Source organism: Diprion similis, chromosome 12 (genome assembly GCF_021155765.1).
Source record: "Diprion similis isolate iyDipSimi1 chromosome 12, iyDipSimi1.1, whole genome shotgun sequence".
Taxonomy (NCBI): domain Eukaryota; kingdom Metazoa; phylum Arthropoda; class Insecta; order Hymenoptera; family Diprionidae; genus Diprion; species Diprion similis.
Window position 1 is genome coordinate 13,741,897 of NC_060116.1, and position 19,470 is coordinate 13,761,366.

At 38.8% G+C, this 19,470-nt stretch overlaps 3 protein-coding genes across 3 annotated transcripts; 1 reads left to right on the forward strand and 2 right to left on the reverse strand.

Annotated features, from left to right (window-relative positions):
* Positions 1-178: 178 nt before the first annotated feature.
* Positions 179-5,876, forward strand: LOC124413463 (serine-rich adhesin for platelets). Its single transcript, XM_046894052.1, has 8 exons — positions 179-617; positions 1,991-3,947; positions 4,065-4,377; positions 4,473-4,543; positions 4,650-4,843; positions 4,926-5,053; positions 5,132-5,356; positions 5,436-5,876. Exons 1-8 carry the CDS (start codon positions 458-460, stop codon positions 5,607-5,609), a joined length of 3,222 nt encoding a protein of 1,073 aa, XP_046750008.1. The 5' UTR covers positions 179-457; the 3' UTR covers positions 5,610-5,876.
* A 115-nt stretch (positions 5,877-5,991) lies between these two features.
* On the reverse strand, positions 5,992-13,483 carry LOC124413460 (nuclear pore complex protein Nup155). The gene is made up of 26 exons (XM_046894049.1): positions 13,068-13,483; positions 12,472-12,634; positions 12,240-12,377; positions 12,039-12,135; positions 11,811-11,974; positions 11,584-11,729; positions 11,243-11,508; positions 10,889-11,139; positions 10,561-10,814; positions 10,292-10,465; positions 10,091-10,196; positions 9,738-9,949; positions 9,543-9,640; positions 9,178-9,465; positions 8,981-9,077; positions 8,780-8,857; positions 8,394-8,590; positions 8,159-8,303; positions 7,794-8,029; positions 7,551-7,698; positions 7,307-7,414; positions 7,115-7,235; positions 6,916-7,026; positions 6,695-6,815; positions 6,375-6,497; positions 5,992-6,210 (listed from the first exon to the last, which is right to left on the reverse strand). The coding sequence occupies exons 2-26, from the start codon at positions 12,590-12,592 to the stop codon at positions 6,084-6,086; spliced, it is 3,927 nt and encodes a 1,308-aa protein (XP_046750005.1). The 5' UTR covers positions 12,593-12,634; positions 13,068-13,483; the 3' UTR covers positions 5,992-6,083.
* Positions 13,484-13,668: 185 nt separating this feature from the next.
* LOC124413307 (transferrin) lies at positions 13,669-18,053 on the reverse strand. Its single transcript, XM_046893814.1, has 10 exons — positions 17,843-18,053; positions 17,250-17,476; positions 16,437-16,740; positions 15,825-16,165; positions 15,486-15,736; positions 15,031-15,266; positions 14,658-14,937; positions 14,509-14,570; positions 14,145-14,413; positions 13,669-13,997 (listed from the first exon to the last, which is right to left on the reverse strand). The coding sequence occupies exons 1-10, from the start codon at positions 17,943-17,945 to the stop codon at positions 13,905-13,907; spliced, it is 2,166 nt and encodes a 721-aa protein (XP_046749770.1). The 5' UTR covers positions 17,946-18,053; the 3' UTR covers positions 13,669-13,904.
* Positions 18,054-19,470: the final 1,417 nt, after the last annotated feature.

The following is a 19,470-nucleotide window of genomic DNA, read 5'->3' on the forward strand; positions in this document are numbered from 1 at the left end:
CGAAGGCCGGGGACCTCGAGGCAGGGCGAGAATGCGAGGAAGGGGCCTTCCCGTGACACACGACAATATAATTTTTTACTCCTTTTTCTCTTCTTGCTCGAAACTCCGAACGGCGTACCCGCGGCATAAGCAGTTACTCGCTGCCAGGTTCCACCTCCTACCTCGTTCCTACCTCTACCTCCTCCGACTGCCTCTACCTCCAGCTCGACGGCCTCGGCGTGAGTATTGCCAGGCCCGCGGGACGCGTGCTCGAGTGAAAGTAGGATTTTGCTTTCTACTGTTTAGTACTGAAATATGTTTTACGGAGGTCTAAAATGACGAGTAATTCGATCGGTACGTGGTGTGATAAATTAACGAAATTAAACAGTGGTGAACCAGCGTCTACCTCCTGCGTGATAATATATAATAAATAAATAAATAAATAAATAAATCGTAATAATATGCGCTTCTGAGAAGAATGAAGGCGTTAACAACGGGTCCATCGGTGTATCCGGGTACCACCTTTAGCTGCAGATTTCTATTATGGGCACTGTTCTTCATGTCGTTCTACTCGGGTACTAGAGTACACGGAAATGCGGACTATCGACAAAGTTACGAGAGTCTGCGGATGCTCAATGGTAAATATCCCATTATGAACACGTAATCGTTGTGTTGAAATTCGATAAATATATTTAATATTACTCATGTCAGCTAGACGAGACACTGGTATTAAATGTTCGCGGACCGACGCCGTTGCGTCGCCGATAGAAAACGATTTTCTTCGACCGAGTTGAGCGGCCTTCGCGTGCTACAGATTGTCAAATGCTTGCCATCGAATTGCTTGGAAACTTTCAAAAGTCATTTATTACTGGAAGCAATGATGAGTAACTGCGACCGATTCAAGCAAACTGGCCTTCAATTTTCGGGAATCCCAAACTTGCGGTTTTGCAATTTACGTGTAGTTTCACTTAAAAAAAATGCAAGTGCCGTGTTATAGTCTGATGCGATTTATCTCAACGCCAATATCGTAAAAATAAGGATCAACCCTGCTATGCATTTTAGAGAGAGATAATTTGGCTTGCCTAATTATTACATTAGTTCGTAATCGTAATTGTTCGCAACCGATTTGCACTAGACGCATTTGCATCTTGTGCATATAAATATTATTTTTGAAAATAAATCTGGCTTTTGAAAGTGTCTGGTTATGAAATCGTTGCGCAATAGTTCATTTCAATTTGTAAAACCTCGTTAAAATGCTTGGATAACCACATCACGAAGTGTCAGGAAGTAAATCGTTGGAATTTTAAGTACATTACAAACGCGTGATTCGAACCAAAAAGACTGTGAATATATACGTATAAAAAACGAAATCACGTTATAGATGTCCTTTCAATTGGCGTTTTGTAACTTCATAGTCATGTATTAATGCGTTGAACAAATTTTTTTTCACATTTCTATCTACCTGTTGGCCTTCATCGAACTGTTTAATGATAGGTGGCCACTATCTTTTACACTGGCACGTTAGGTATTCAAAATAATAATCATATAAAAATCACGTTACCCGCTGTTAGAGAATCGTTTTGTTTTTTCGAAAATGATTATTGCGATAGCTTTCATTGCATTATACTCAAATAATAATTATTGAATATCATTACATACCATTAAACGGTGGATAATTAATGATGGTATTATTGCAGTAGACCGCAACGGTATCTGAAGTGAAGTGTTGCATATTAACGAAATTTATGTATGTCGCACGTTATTATTATTATGCAACTATATTAGGACGTATTTGAACAGTTTTCGTTCAGTACATGCTACCTAAATGAATTAACAATTTATAGAACGCATGGCAATGACGATCAATTCATTGGGAAATTCATTTTTAACGTGCCCACAGCGTTAGATTCCCGACTGAATCGCGTATATGTTACTTTCACCCTCTCTGAGTTTCTCTAAATTTCAAACTGTATGGATAAATTATTTTCATAATTGTATTACTTACTTATAGATGATCAAAGAACGTGGGAAAATTTATCTGAAAATTTTCAATCGGTTAACGCACACAGAGAAAATGATAAAGCACTCGAGTCGTCAAGACTACAGAATGATAGTGCAAAGTTGCCATTGCTCCTAGATGAGAACAATATTATGCACGCAGAGGTCTCGTCTAATAACGATGAAGAAAACTACAGTGACGAGTATGAGGAAGAACTCCATCATCCATCTGAGTTAAAAACAACCTTGCGTCCCGCAAATCCAAAACATAGAGCTCTAGATGGTGTAGTTAGCCAATCTCCTACAGCGAGCAGTCTGAATATTAGTTCTAAAGAATCACATGGAGATGAGGATTATTTGGCAGAATACGATGCCTATTATTACTACGATGAGGATGAAAATGATACGGACTTGGTACATCACCTGACAAATTCTAGTAATATAGAATCTGACAAAATAAAAATGGGCGCTAACTTACAAGAACCAGATTACTCAATATCAGACAATTTGACGTACCACAAATTGCATCAGAATAACTTCAGCGATAACGCAGAGATGGATGACGATGAAGGCGTCTCTATGGAAAGTAGTAACAACCATTACGTACTAGCATCGAATTCCTCAAGCCAACTTCCTGATAAATCAGTACTGATTGAACAAGCAATTGTTTCTGTGGTAACAACTAAAAGCGTCGTTAATGGTACAGTATCCATTCCGGTAACTCCTTTGCCACAAACTACTGAACAAATTTCGTCGCCACCTTCGTCGTCCGAAATTGTGAATACCAAACAAATGGACAGATCACAAACCACTGAAAATTCTATAGTTCTAGCATCGGTGCAGACAAGCCGCAGTATTTCTGGGGCCAGGTTCTTGCCTTTCGCTGTTGTGGAACAGGTGGAGCAAGTGGCGCAGAATGTCAATAGCAACAATAAGGTACCAGGACCTTTGGAATCTACTGAAAGTATCAATGACAAATTGGACAGAGTGCAGTCTGAGTTATCAAGTGGAATTTTCAACGGTGGTTTCAGAAATTCAGGCAACACATTGCAGCTGGATGTTTTACCGGAAACTGAACAGGCAAAAAAAAGTCGAACTACAACAATGAGGGTGCCTGTAATCAGCAAATTTGTACCACATCAATACAATGCTAACAGAAAACCAGCGGCACCATCGAGATCACCTCTTAAACCAACTATCACTAGGTTCAATCGTAATGAAACCAAGTTGAATAACAGCCTTATCTCAACTCCAAAAAGCGTTGTAATAAAGCCTCCTCAGTTGCGTCCGCCTACTGATAAAACAAGCAGTAACGCGGGTAAGGAGGATGCTGGCAAAATAAAGAGTATAGTTGTACAAGATATTGCTGCATTTTTACCACCTGGTTATAACATTGAGAAGGTGAAAAACGAGCCTACAGAAAAGTCAATCATTGATGATATTTTTGCAAAGGCTAAAGTGAATATTTCTTCACTTTTACCTCCGGGATATAACAACAAGCAAAACAATGCATCTGATCAGAAGAATCAACAGTCACTGGCAAATAATGTTGCAAAAAAATCCCCAGTTGATCTTTCATCACTTTTGCCATCGGGATATAAGCCGCCAAAACTAACTGGCGAAGATGGTAGTAATGTGACATCTGAAAGTAAGCAGCCTCAAATAGACGACCTATTTGCTGTTTCAAAGGTCGATCTTTCTTCACTTTTACCACCGAATTACAATCTAAAAAAAACTGATGGCTCAAATGCACCAAGCGGCAAGGATACAACAGTCAAAAATCCACCTGCATTAGCAAATGCTACGACGCCAGCTTCTGTGTCAACGACAAAAACTGCTGGTATAAAATTAGTTTTTCCAAGCCGGCCTGGGGGGAGAAAACCGATAAATCGAATTACAACCCCTTCAACAGTACATGCGCAAGGTCCTGGTGGATTTAAACCGGCTATTCATAAAGGCTGGCCAGTCAGGTGAGATAAACCAGAGTTTAATTGTATCTTAATAGTTGAAGTATACTATGCTGTTACAAGAAAATCTGGGGTTTCAACTTTTCTGTAAACTTAAATTGTTAATTTTTAATGCTTTAGAGCAACAACGGAATTCACAGGATGGCCTACATCTTCAACGACTCCTATATCGATTGAAAAATTACTCGAGGCAGCACGTACAGCGACTCCTGATTCTAACACATCCAGTACTGTAGCGGCAGGTGAGACATCAACTACGACCACTACTACAACGACTACAACAACACCTCGACCTACTACACCCGGTATTTGTGAAGAAGAATGCGAAGTAGCTGGAACTATTCGCCTTGTTGGAAATACAGTTTGGATACCTGAATTACTGGATAGTAATACCAAAGAGTGGAAACAACTTGCTGCCGAAGTGGAAAATGAGGTAATTTGCTATTGAAAAAATATTGTCTTGTAATTAATAGGCAGTTGTGTATAAATAAGTATCAAAAAATGAATAACATCATTATCAACTTTCAGATAGATTTGGCTTTTACAAAATCCAATACCTTGAGAAAATGGTACAAGAAAATAAGAATAGATGCATTCAGGTAAAGATTTTGAACTATATCACCAAGGGAAATGGAGTTTTTGGAGCAAACATAACATATTTGTTGAGCAACGGGAGTAACCATATTAAAACTCATATATTTTTAGCCAAGGGAGTATACTGGTTGATTACTTCGTGGAACTGAGTGAAATTGGAACAAAAATCAACACCCAAGAGTTGAAGACAATCTTCCACGATGCTTTAAATATACATCCATCGAACAATGACAATAGCTCAGAATCTGACAATTTATTAGTTCTCGGAGAGTTTACTATTGATCCTGCATCAACCGATTTCGTTGGTAAGACCGAATCAATGCTAAAATGACGATATAAATCATTATGTGTCAAAATCATGCTGAGAAACACCTTTAATTTTCTTAGTTGTGCAAAAACGAGCCTTTCCACCGCAGATGGCCGAAGATAATACAATTATACCGCAGTGGGCAATTGCTATCATCGTGATCGGGGTTGGAGGATTGCTATTTACAATAGTATTTGGTGTTTTTGTTGTAAGTAGGTTCAAAATACTATCACCAACTTGTTAAAAAAGAACTCGTGAAAGTAATGACAAGGATTAACTTTCCCAGATGATAAATCGTCGAAATGTTGCCAAGATTAAGCCAACCATGCCCATGTTTGATGAAGAAATAGAGAAAAATATAATTCACAAGAATCAAACGACACCAAGGCGCAGATCACTCGATTACCCAAAGGATTACTCAAAGGATTATCCAAAGGAATACCATAAAGATGACTTGTACGATATAGATGCAGATTGGAATGACAAATCTTTTGATTCAACATCTAACAAGGTACTGTCAAATTCATCTTTTCTTTTGACATCCGAATTGTGACCGATCACTAATGGCTACATTTCATAAAAATTTATAGATGATGGTCGACGGACCTTACAATGATTCTTCAAGATACAATTTATACGATAGTTGGCGATCCGAATGGAATGGATACTATTACAATGCCTCACGTGGGAGTAACAGAAGCCCAGGTTACGAGAGTACGACTGGTGTATCACGACATCGTCCAAATTATGACACAAACTTTTAAATTGAAATTAAATAACAACAAACATTCCACTTTTTATGTGCATAAAGCATTTGTATGGATTACCCGAGCATGTTGTTTTTTAATTCAACTGCCACAATAAAATTACCATTAATAGTGATATTTTGAGATCATCGTCATCATTTTGTATCAGATGCGTTCACAAGTATTTTGACCGCAGTTTATGTAGCGGATATTCTGGAATCAAATTCTGATCGAATGTGTACTGAACTTTACATCAAATATATTTACATGTTTTATAAATATAAAAAGTTTCGTCCATCCCTGGTTACATTGTTCTTTATATTTAAACGGGATTAAGAAATAAAGACCTATTAGTACCGTTTTATAGGATGGGATATTTTTGGAAGTTGCATTCAAAGGATTTATTTAAAAAATGCAAAGTCTTGTTGATTTATTTTGATACCTTTTCTGTTCTAACACCAAATCATGACGCCGTGTTAGACAAACTGCGAATTACATCCGATTCAACACGCTCAGTATCGACCGCAGTTTACTTATTAATTCATCTGTGTTAGGTTTAGCGTATACCGTAGTTAAACACTTCGAAATCACGTCTTGGCATTTAGCCGTAATTTTTCTCCTGTAAATGTGTGTTAAAATTTGAAGTCATTCGGATACAATTTAAGTATAGTTTACAGTCTTTTACTGTCACATGGATTATGTCATTTGAGGACCAACACGAATATGTGAATTTACGATATTAAATTCAACTAACTACATTAATAATAAAATTTTGTATCTTACCTGGTAAATGTGTTTGTAATATTAGAGTTCGTTGCAAAATAATTCACTAAATTGGCAGTTGATTCGATCAGGTGAAACTCGTTTCCTTCAGTCAGCCAAGTACGGTCATTTCCTCCAATCATTCTGAAAAATCATGAGCAAAATTACAAAATAATCTTCAGGAATAAAAATTCGTAATTGTAGGCGTTCAATTTCTTACATACTCGAGGAAATACGTACATTTATGGATTTTATACGACTATAAGTCATTGTATTTTACTGAAAAAAGAATATTTTTTCTATGACAGCCATACATGGTATATATAAAAAGCCAAACGTACTTGTCATATAAGTCCAGAAGATCTTCTATGGAAACACCCAATTGTAAGAAGCCTGCTATTATATGGCTGTTTGAGACTCTTAATCTGCAGGCTCGTAATTCTAGTTGCTTTATCAGAAAATCTAGAAAGAATTAAAATAACGTGGAGATGAAAAACACAGCAACTAGGTGAGTCATATTTTTTTTTATACCAATTACTGAATTATAATTCAAGTTGGGTACCAATTGGAAAACAATGAGGTGTTCCTGAATACTCTTGGCCAAGAAGTTTTATTTTACTCATCAGAATTGCCATTTTATCTTCAGCGGAGGGTGCATTAGCATTCTTCAACTCTGAAAAATACATTTTTATCTTATTGATATACCTATATAGGACTGAGTTATGTCGTCAATTAGTTTAAGAAGAAAATTTGAAAAATACCATTTTCAATTATATTGGTCCAAATTCCCTGTATTAACATAGAATCTTGATGACCAGAGCAATGTATAATAGCAAGTTTGCATTCCCATAATTGAAGAGGTTCTGCATATTCTTCGTACAACTGTAGAAAAAGTGCATTATTGAGAAATTATAATATTCATAATATTGTTTTAATAGAGAATGGTCACAAACCTGTGTTATATCAAGAAGAGACGAATTTAATCGCATTTCATCGAATTGCACAGAGTTCACATTTTGTGAATTTAGCGACTGTTGCAAACTGCAAATCGTATCCAATATCTAAAACACCAAAATGAAGGTAGAGGGTAGGTAGGTAAATATTTTCAATTAGTAAGGTCTCCAGAAAGATTTTTTTAACCCAGTTAACATGACAATAACGGTAATGAAAATTTTTACGATAGAATATGGATTTTACCTGCTGTTGTATTCGAGCCACTTCCAACTTGTCTTCTAACTCTCTAAGGAAAATTCCAAGATGAGGAGCGTAACCAACTTGGTCACTACGCATGCACACAACAGCACGTGCAAGATACTCGACTCTCTGTGCCAAAGGCACTTCTAGCCTGGAAAAAATGTTGAAGTAAAAATATGAGAAATTGAATATTGAACTGGTCGATATGCGTTCAATGTTTACATATATTTACATATACACACATACCCGCCTTTTGACGCCAAGGCATCGAGGATTTTTGCTGCGGCAGCATGGTTCTTATTTCTTTCATAATATTGCCACAAAAGTTCTGGTGCGTTAACTCGTATTAGATACGCTTCTAATGAAGTCACAGGAAGAGCTACGAGTTCACCATGTAATCCTCGATCTATCATCCAAGAATAAATTGAAGTGTGTAGTATTTCACACGGGGAATTTAGTCCATCATCTATAATTTCGTGTAACTGTGAAATGTAACAAATAGTTGTCATTAATGGAACATAAATAGTAGTCTTGTATGAATGCATTGAGGAAAAATGAGTTTACGTATATGCACAAAACGCTTGAATCTATAATTATTGGGAAAAATGTACCACTTCTTTTGCCGGAACTGATGTTGTTGAGTTGTTATGTTGTGGGGGTCCAGGTTTACTCGGTACAGTTGGCGTTAATGGATTAGATATACTTTGATTATAGAGATGATCTAACATCGCGGTAAATTCTTTGTAAATCTCAATCCTGTGAATGAATGGCGATGAAAAAGAATAATAAATCAAGTCTAACTTAGAATTATGTTAACAAAATGGTAAAGATTCATAAAGTAAGGACCGTTTGACATATGCAAGGTTCCCCTCTTGATCGTCAGCTGGCTCATTGTTTTTGTAATAGTGTAGAGCAGCGTTATTCGGATCGACCCTCTCTGCGCAACAGAGGCATAATTCAAGGACACCGAAATAAAATTGGCATGCCACAAACTGCTGGCAAACTGCTCCTAAATTGAGGTGGGGAGCTACTTCCTTACAGAGCTGATGAAGAAGAATAAAAAATTTGAATAGTTAATAATTGACAAAAATTTGGCATTCCAAAGAAAAAGAAGAATTTTATAGTTCTAACTAGAGTGGCTGCAAAAATTCCTGATTAATTTTTCCTACTATTATTTAATGAAACTGAATTCACAATGTAACAGATGAATGACTTCTTGTTCTCTGACTAACCTTTAATGCAGATTGCAAGTAACTGTCTTTTTCTTCTGGACTTACACAGCTCTTTGCTTTTAAAATAATCTCGTTCGCCTGAAAATAATTGCAGTTTCGCAATTACTATTTATGATTCTGACAATTGAAGCAATAGCTATCCATGTTTTTTTAATTTTCAAAGTAATGCATTTTTTTTGGGTATTGTTAACAGACACTCACTTTAGAACAGACAGCATCTTCATTTCTGTAGAGATTTGGGCAAACCTCACGTAGTTTCGAGCTGACTGCATCAATTGAGGCATTGTCTCCCAGGTAGCTGGAATGCAAAAACAATTTGTAATATTTTTGTTTGAAAGTAATAGCACTAATCCTAATCCAAAGTTTTGCAAGTAATTTTGATTCTTCATATTACTCACCTATCAATTAGATGAATGATAAGCAGGGAGGATATTTCATGGCCGATTAAAATCAGGTCTCTGTATGTAGCCGTTGTAAATTGATTAATTTGATCCTTTGTCAGACAGCTGACAATATTATGGAGTTGATTTTCACACAGTATCCTCCACAAGCCTAGAACTTCGCAGGCGTGAGTAATAAATACCTTAAGAGCATCAAGGGAATTACGTTCTTCTATGATAGGCTCTTGAAAATGCGGTGACATAGTGCTTTCAAACCCGTTAGATGGATTCCTGGTGGTATTGTGCCTGAAGACAATGAATTTGTATTGCTTTGTAAAAATTGTCGAGTCCGTTATTTCTTAAAATGAAAAGAAGGTACTTACTGTTTAGAAATGTTAGTATTTTTATTTAAGAAAGCTCTTAGTGCCTGTAGATGACCTAGAATCCATCCAATATCTGCAGACGGTATAGTGCTCAGAATCTGAAAGACATTAATTGTGTGCCAATACAGGAAGACGAAACATAAAATTGGTTCACAGTGCAACATCCAGAAATAATTTAATGCGAATTATATTCACCTGAACCTTGTTGTTTACAGTTTCTAGTTTAATGCAACGAACATTCCATATTGGGCGGAGTATTCTTCCGACATAAAGATATAGGCCGCCATGTTTTCCTGAAAATTGTTGAAGTGCTTTATCTGGGTTAGTTCGCATTTGTGAATGTAGTCTGTGAATCGGAGATCTTGCATCAAATCCTTGAGCACGAGGTGTAGATGTGCGAAGATCCCCTGTGAAACAAGAATGTTCAAGTTCAATGCTTGATATTTGTAGGAAAATAATTACTCAAATTGAAAATCAAGAATTTGAGTGTAACGAGACTATGTTACATGTATGAAGGATAATTAATCAAATGTATGTAACATAAATACCAGTTTGCGAAGTAGAGAACCCATAATGAGAGTCAAGGCCACTGGGAAATGTTGGGATTTTCTGAGCACCGTACAAAAAGAAGGCTCTTGTTGCCCAGTCGGAGAGCTGAAACATATTTATGTAAGAATGTGCTACAAAGTCTGAAATTCGATGACATCAGCAAATGATTACTATACATGGACAGTTTTTTTTTTCAATACCTGGGCATTCTGAGAACTTTCAAGCGTAGCTAGGATGAGGCAGGTAGCACATGCTTGCTCAGCAGATTGATTTTGGAAGTACGTTCGTACAGCTTCAGTGTCTGGCCCACGTTGTTCCAACAAAAGTTGTCTCAGAATATCCACAGGTCGTACTTGAACCAGTATTATAGCACCCTGTAACAGCACAGCAGTTTTGTAAAATACAGACTCTACCAAGCTGCATGAATTTATTATACTTACGCATGCATGAAATAAATTGATTGAAATACCTGTGCTGTTAAAAATATGAATTTACGAGGTGCTTCCATGTGCTGCCTGACCAGTAGAGGAGGATCTCCATGTGGGTTAGTCTGTTTCTCAATATGAACAACCGTTTCTCCAGGGATCTCAGCCATGGCCCAAGCAGGGCTATCTAATGGCAAAACGCTCTGCGTTTCAGCCAAGTAGTTAGTGAATGGATAAGCATCGTTGCTCAAGCACCATGCCGTTTCTGTATCTCCGCCGCAGATTAGAAGAAGCGTGCCTGAATATTAAATATAATAGTGATGTGAGGAACAAATATGCGATATCTAATCTGGAATAGGAAATTTGATTCACCTTTTCTGTAGTGTGCCATTTGAACTTTTCTTGGCCTCGAAATGGGAGCATTAGCTGCATATCCCGGTGGAAGTCTGACATGTATCAGTTGAAGACAATGTGGTCTACTAGACGGATTTGCAATTGAACTGCAGGACAAATAAAAGCGCGTCCCAGTTGCTGCAACGGCAACTAAATTGAGATGAATGGATTCTGATTCCGCTATAGCAGATATGCTGACCAGAGGTCGGAAATTATTGCTATCCAGTGTTCTGCAATGTCGAATAATATCATGAAATACCTAAGAATGCACACGCTAACTTTAAGAGTAATAAACATGGAAGTTTTTAAAACTATAAAGGCAAAGAATCTTACTTCACAACATGGACAACATTTTGGACCAGAGAAGCTTGAGATACAGAGGTAATTTTTGATGCGTTTCCTTTGTCTATATCCCAGACGGCTATGGTACCCTTATCACCAAGGGTGTATAAAATGTTTCTACTATCGTCGACAGATATTTGGACAATTGCTTCCTCTTCAGACAAGGCAACTGTGACAAACGATGGTACCAAAAACGATAGCGGACCTTCGGAGTGGTTTATTTTTTTGCAACGCTTACCGAACCACGAGCTTTCGGCCTAAAATGTGAAAAAAGTAGTATTGAAAAATACATACAACATATGGCTATGCAATAAAAATGTTCTAACAATCACCTGGTAATATATCTCGTAAAGTGAGCCGTTTCTGCCACCAAGAAATATTCGTCCACTATTGGTATTAGCTATAGTTGTAATGGCTATTCCATCGGTAGGGACTACGAATATTGGCTCAGGCACGAGCTGCATTTCTCCTGGTTTTCCTACAGTAGAATGTACATAAGTTGGGCAAACGATTTGAATCATGAAATGTGTTCCAGAGAGAAAAAAAGTTCGCCTATTACCATCATTGGTATCCGAAAACGTCACACCAAGTACAGATATTTCGATCGTGGTCGTCAGAATCAATAAATATTTGACATAACTCTGAAATATTCCTGGTTTCGGTTTGACCAACCCAACACTTATTATTGTCTCGTTGAGTCCATCAAAATAAGCCACGTCGGCCCTAGAATTTTGTAAGTACATCAAATAGGATGAACTGGATAAGCTTGATAAAATTCTTTTCTTACCCATTTTCGTAAGACCAGACATAAATATCACTATCGATTGTTAGCCAGGCCTTTGAGATATCGGTGAATAAGCCCATCATACAATGACATTGCATATCTATATTGTTATTAAGAGTGAAACAGGCATATCGAAAGTAAAAATTTATGAAAATTGTGAATGCTACGCCTAGAAAATATTCATTGATATTTTTGGAAGGATACGGCCGAAGTGCTCCATCACTTCAGATGGCAATGGAACTTTGCCATGCATTCTCATCTGATTAATGGTTGAAAAGCTGATCGGTGTGCCGCTTATATTAGGATAATCATGATCGTCAAGACCGCTGACTGTTGGACCACCTGAAAAAAGATGCAGTGATTTTCAATTACCATTTACTTATGACTATCGCTAATAACGAGGTCTTCGACATACTCGTTGCTTTGTGATAATCACCTTGTGCGTTGTAGTGCATAAGATTTATTAGGGATGGAAAATTGCTATCGGCTGTTATGTGTTTGTCGAGCATTTTTCCAGCCATCTCCAATGCATCGAGATGGATCTTCAGCGGCTCCATTGTTATACAATAAAGTGCTGTTAGTGCAGCTATTGTTTAAATCTGGAATAAATTATATTTGGATTGAACAATATGTCCCTGGACTTTGGAACTACGTAAGTGATTTTCATATATAACAGGCATAGAGGCAGACCGTTAACATATTCGAAGCGACAGTTGATTGTTATTCAGAAAATATTTGATGTGTGAAATAAATTAGAAGTCCAATTGAATCAGGAACCAGGCTAATTAATAAATTAAGATGAAGACAGTAGAAGTGGATAATAATTTATTCAAATTAAAAAAGTAATTCAACTAGATCACTGAAAGACTGGAATCAAGCCTTCGGAATTGACGTTTGAGGTTATCTTCATCACATTTCGACAGAACGGTAGCTCAGACATAAATAACGAAAGACTTTTGAATTATTTCAAAGTGTGATCGTTTACAGGTTAAACTGAAAAATCTTTTTAGGTCAAATACTATTGTTACTCACCTAAAGAACCGTTGTTTATAATATCACCTTACAGTAGTGTTGGTGCCGGCTTTGGCGGGTAAGTACAGTGATCGAACGCGAATGCATGTAAATTTGATTTTCGCATACGTGTGCGGAGATATGATGATCCGATGGATTATGAATTATTCACAGATATTCAGTGACCTCACACAACCAATATATATCACAATTCGTAATCCGTTAGTATCTCTTTATTATAAATTCGTTGCCTAATCCACAGCCTAACCTCACGCACGTCGCACGAGGGAGCCGTTCACAATGGCCGCATCCCACTCACGCTGTAACAGCTGCTTCGGCAGCTAGCCAATCACATCACAGCACATTATCATCGGCCAATGGCATGCGTACCAGCTTAGAGGGGGATGTTTGAATGTCGCATTGTGTACTGAAACATTACTGAACCGCTGACTGGAGTATATTCTGCAAGAAAACATTGCATGAACAAAAAACTTCATGTATTGTGATATTTGATTGATATGATGTATAAAGTTCCTCTAACTTTTCCATGTATAACAATAGAATACTAACGCGGACAACGAAAGTTTTCCGGTGATAAATAAGAGAATGCTGAAGTCTCTGATCAGATGATCACATAAGATGTATTTTAGTGACAACAATTTCGAGTCTGAATACGTTTTATAATTAAATTATATATGTATATATATATATAAAGGTATCTTATTCGTATAAGTCATATAAAAATTTCGATACGAGTGGCGGCTTACATATTATGTTACAACACTTATAGCTTAATGCGTTTAAACGAGTAGTTGTAAATATTCATTTTTTGGCCAGTTTTTGCCACGCGTCAATTCCTTATGAGGCGATGTTGTATTCCTGTTGAGTCGTTGCCCAAGTGCCCCACGATTCCAAGGATTCGTCAATGGAACTCAGGTTGATGGCATCGTCCTGAAAATAAAAATTATAAAAGTCATCTCCAATCCAATACGGAGCGAGAAAACATCGATTTCGAAAGCCGAATTTGAAAAGAAGTGAAACGACTTCTTTCTTTCACATGTACGAGCACTGATATCTGTAAGACCAATATTAAATTACCTTGAAAATGAGATTGGATTTGCCACCCCAATTTCCGAAAAGTGCAAAGAGCTCAGGGCTTTCAGCGTACGTAGAGCTAGCGTCTAGAATTCCATGGGTGAGTTCACGGCGAGTATTTTCATTCCTAGTAGCAGACATGACAACGACTCGCGGGGCTTCCACACCAAGATTGCACCTTTTACCATCTTCAACCGGGGAGCGACCACCGTGTGCACAGAGGAGCTCGAAGTCCGATCCCTTCGGAATTTGGTCGGGCTTGCCCACTTTGTCTGAAAGATTAAATGAAAGAGGATTGATTCGAGTGAGTATGAAAACTACACTCAAGTTCCGCAGTAAAAACCATCGAAGCGAACGAAATTCTCACCAAGCTGAAATAGTGCCGTGTAAGAAACGAAGGCGACGTCTCCATTTCCGGCAATGAGACACCTGTGTAAAAATAAATAAGAGACCACTTAATATCGAAAAAGCGGAATAATGGCGAAGAGGATGAACCCGTAATATGCATTGGCGTACCTCAGCGCTCCCAGATCACCGTTGAAGGTTTCAGCTTCTGTGGGCTTACACTTAGTCTCTTGGATGATCTTGTCCGAGCCGGAGGCGATGTTTCCGGCACACTGCGAGCAGAGTTTGGATTGCTGAGGTGCTCCAGGTGCGCAGCTTCCGGAAAAGAAATCGGCCAAATCGTCAGGATTTGTGATCTGCTTGGCTGCCTTCAGCGCGTGAACGGGAGCCAACCATCCGGCAAAACTGCCCTTGTAGCCGTTGTGGCAGGATTTTTTGCCCTTCAGATCGACTAAACGTTGAAATTTTTTGAGAAAATTATTGTAATCACTGTGTCAAGTTGTTGTGACCTATCATAACACAATGTGAACAAACATATCTATACCCAAGTTGTTGATGGAGCTGCTCTTCTTCACGACGGCAACTGCCGGTCTTTCACTTTCTTTCGTTGCACCTTCGCCGTACTTTTCGGCAATTATAGGTTTCATGTTGTATTCTTTCATTGCCTTGTCTACCAAACCACCATCGATGGAGACTACGTCGGCTTTGCCATCATTCACTGACTTCAGGCACGTATCGACGTCCTTCTCAAGAAGACATTCCAGCTTGGGTCTCACATCCCTATTGGTTGGCATAAATTCTGATAAAAATCTTTCAGGTAACCACCAAATAAGTATTCTCAAATTGTTAATCAGTTTACTAGGTATAATTGCGAGATGAAAATCGCATGAAGATCTTGCACATCAACCACAATCGAAAGTACTTTAACTTGACCATGTTATAGTTACTGTAAAAATTGTACAATGACCTTGAATTCCAATAATTGCACATGGTCATTACCTGGAGAACGCTGCTCTGGCGAAGGCATTACACTTGTCGAGAGCTTCGGTGGACCAAACACACCATTTAGCACTCTTCATCGGAGCGCCAAAGTCCCTTTCAATAACGTCGGTGTAGTTAGCCCTGTTCAAATGTTCGAGAGGTTGAATGGGATCGGTCTTAACCGGGAGAGTCTTGGTATCCAAAAGCATGAGGTCCTTCCACCAGCTAGCATTTTTCTGCTCGCCAAGATTTCCGAGTCCGGTTATTTCCTGAAAGAATTCCAATTACTCGTACGATCGAATCGGCAAACTCCCAGCAACTTACATCATAATCAGTTATTGCTAGAATATAACTCACATCTTGAACGGCCTTGATGTTGGACACGCCACCATTGACCATGTATCCTTGCCATGGTCTGGCTGCCCAGACGCAGGGTTTCGTCTCAGAGTCAATTGGCAACTTGCTTCCGTCGGGACAGAAGTACCGGAAGTCGGCTGGATTCTTGGTCGCGGGTTTTGCCGGCGTGTTGCCGACGGGCAGGCCGAAGAAACGCTTAACGAATATCACCTTGGTCCAGGCAACCTGTCCACCCCCGAAGGCCAGGCACTTCAAAGCTCCTTCGTACCCGGAGTACTCGTCAGGATAATCGCATGCCTCGGGATTTTTGCAGCGGGCGCACAGATTGGAATAGGACGCCTCTGTGGAAGGAATCGGTTATATAATGGCATGTCAAGATCGTTCGATCATGCAGTTTTCCGGCATCAACATTAGACTCGAAATAAAAAATCGACACCTATACAAGCTCTTGTTCGCCATATCAGTATTTGTTTCTCTTTTAATTCTTAGAAAAATTGTCGTAGTCTACAAACCCGATCTTAATGATAAATTCTGGATGTTTAATTATCTTGTATTGATTTGACATAACAAACCTCCTTAACAACAATAAGATATTTCATAATCATGGCTTACTCAGTCGTTGATTGATGGTTGGATCCGGAGACCAGGTTCCGACGAGACAACCTTCGCTGAAGAAGTTGCTGAGAGCTCGAAGTTCGTTTTCCCTAGAGGAGAACCTCGGGTCGCTGAGGTTAGTCAGCAGGCCCATAGCCGTCAGCTTCGTTATCGGTATCTTGTATCCAACGTTGCGTCCGATTCCGGTGTGGCAGGACTTGAGCCCGCGTAATCCTTGGGGGGAATTTATGTCCTGGTCTTTGTGGATCACTGCGACCGCTTCGTATCTGTACTGTGCCTCCGGCTCTTCTTTGGTCCTGATCTGCAAGTCGTTCGTACAAGAAAAAAAAAACCGTGAAACATGGTCGAGCTCACCCTACGCATGTGTAATGGAATGCAAACGAGTCGAATAATTGTTTAGTTACACCTGCAACGCAAACCGGTCTGCGAAAAACTGAACGTATTTTATTTGTACAATTATATTATAATATAGGTCCTGTAGTATTCGTGAATCCTGCGTTTGTGTGTACCTGGCCAGTTTAACTGGAAACTATTTATAAACCTACATATACGCCACACAAGATTATTTTAGTATTATTAAATTGTATGTATGCATTGTTTTTCCCACACGGGGAATCACGTTTGAAAATAATTTATTATTCTCCTCATACGATTTGGCTTGGCGTTCGTGCTCAATATAAATATTTATAATAAAATATGTGTGCGAGATTGCGTTTCAATAGACGTGGTCGTAATTTTCTACCTCTTCGGAAAGCAATTCCACGTCTCGACTTTGGCACGGATGATCGTCTTATTATCATTAGACATTACCTGTTCAACAAGGTTGTACCCGGCTTCGGCCGCAATCCTGCTCTTCCCTGCAAGGTACATATCCTCAGGGTCGACGGCGACGATGTCAGCCTCTTTTCTGCCAACCTTTTCAATGCAATCATAGCGATCCCTGCCAGCTATACAGGTGATGGGAATTCCCTGTCTTCCGGAGTCTTCAATCATCTGGACGCAGTCTTTCCAGTATATTTGTGGCACGCACATTGTGACTTTAAAACGCAAAAAATGACGCGTCAGATTTGTATTTACATAAAGAATTGTCTTTCATTTACTTGTAGTAGGTATTTAAAATTAAACGAATGACGACAGTTATTGCCGCAACACTGCAATTAGCAGGATGTCGCAAGTCAAAAGAAAGTGCAATGCGTTCGAAAATCGGTCGACGGAACAATATTTGTTGTCGTTTCATTATATATTATAAGAAATAATCTCTTCGAAAGAAGATGAGTCTACGGGAACTTTCGGTCTTGATAATACTGATCCTCCTGCAGTATAGTGTTTGCAAGAAATGGTCGGTATGAGGAAAAAAAAAATGCATAACAAGCGTTTGGAAATTTGAAAGAAAACGGACTCACAAACAGGGGAGGTGGCATCTCGACGCCTCCTCCAGAAGGTCGAGTCTGCAAAGGCGAAGTCGAGGGCGACTAAGGCCACCAAGATGACCCAACGGGGCGCCATCTTCTTCTGTGATAACGCGCAGTAGAAAAACTCAAAGGTTGAAACACTGGAGTGGCGAGGACTGTTGCACGTTTGACAAGCAGGAGGTTGCTTAGCCAGGAGGAGGATGGCTCGAGCTTCTTATATGCAAGTGTCGGTCTTCGGCGGCTCCGGGGTGGAGGCTGAGGTCGTGGTGGTGGGGATGAAACTCACACACTTGGCTCACGATATTACACCTTATCAATTGGAACTTATTTCTCGACGATCCCCACAGCAGCGACCACTCGCTATCTTTCCACACGAGCACACTTCCAGTGACATGACACATGTTTTTTATTTTTATTTTTTATCTTCTTATTTAAATACGATTGTTACATAATAGTCGAACTCGAATAATAAACTTCGCTCATGCCTATGTGCACAGTATATGTAACACATACCATAATGTGTATTGGATAATAAATCGACGCTCCTAACGTTATTGCAGTGTGATATAGACATATGTAAGGTACGTATAATATTATTTAAATGAACTAGGCAGGAAGTGGCAATCCTACGGACGCTTCGCCAATTGAACCAATACACACACAGGCATTTTCATCAATCCTCGCTAAATGATTCGGGACCAAAATTTCGATTCGTCCATCGTTCCTGATGTGCTTTTGTACGTACACATAAGCACTCTTGAGTATAATCTGCAAAGTTTTCCGGGTCTCCGGGTCAGACGATTCCTCTATTACAAGCCAATTTGTAAAATTGGTAAATATTAAACTTTATCACAAAAATTTATTACATAAATATTATATTCATTCTCGACCTCAGTAAACTTTCCGCAGTTCTATTGACTAAGTATCAATTTCCAATTTCTTTCACCTTTTCTTTGAAATTCTACGCTTTGACGCAGATACAGGATGTGCATTGCACGTAAAAAGTTTCCAGTAGTGAAGTATTGCGGTCATTTTTATTCCCATATTGCAGAGTAAATAAATCAATTTGTTTACGAAGCAGCCGTCTTTTTTTTCTCGAGGTTGTGTTCATTGTTTTTCCCATTTCACGCCTTGTTGCATCAATGGACATCGTAAATCGACATTGATATATGGGCTTGAATTCAGGTGGCGGAACCCAACATTGCAAATTTGCATTGACTATTCTGCCCGTGACTGAGCGTGCAAATTCAAGTTCGACCCGCGATCGTCCTCGATTTTACCTCAATGCGCAAACTGCGCACCAATGATGCTGCGAAAATAAAGGTGTTGCACGTCTGTTTGCCTTACAAATACCGATTGGTTACATAAAATTATCTCTTAGTTGGTCCATCCTTCGAATATGCCCGTATCATATATTAATTTGTTTTTACATGGTCGATTGAAAATAAAATAAAACTCGGTATTACGTTTGACAACGAAACTCGCTTCTTCGGAGGTCAAACATTCACGTTCGACGTAACGCGGGAGTTCCCCGGCTCTCGTATATTATTTATTACAACAAAAGAACAAAGAAAGAGAGAGATAAAAATACTACTTCGCATTGATGATATACATACTCA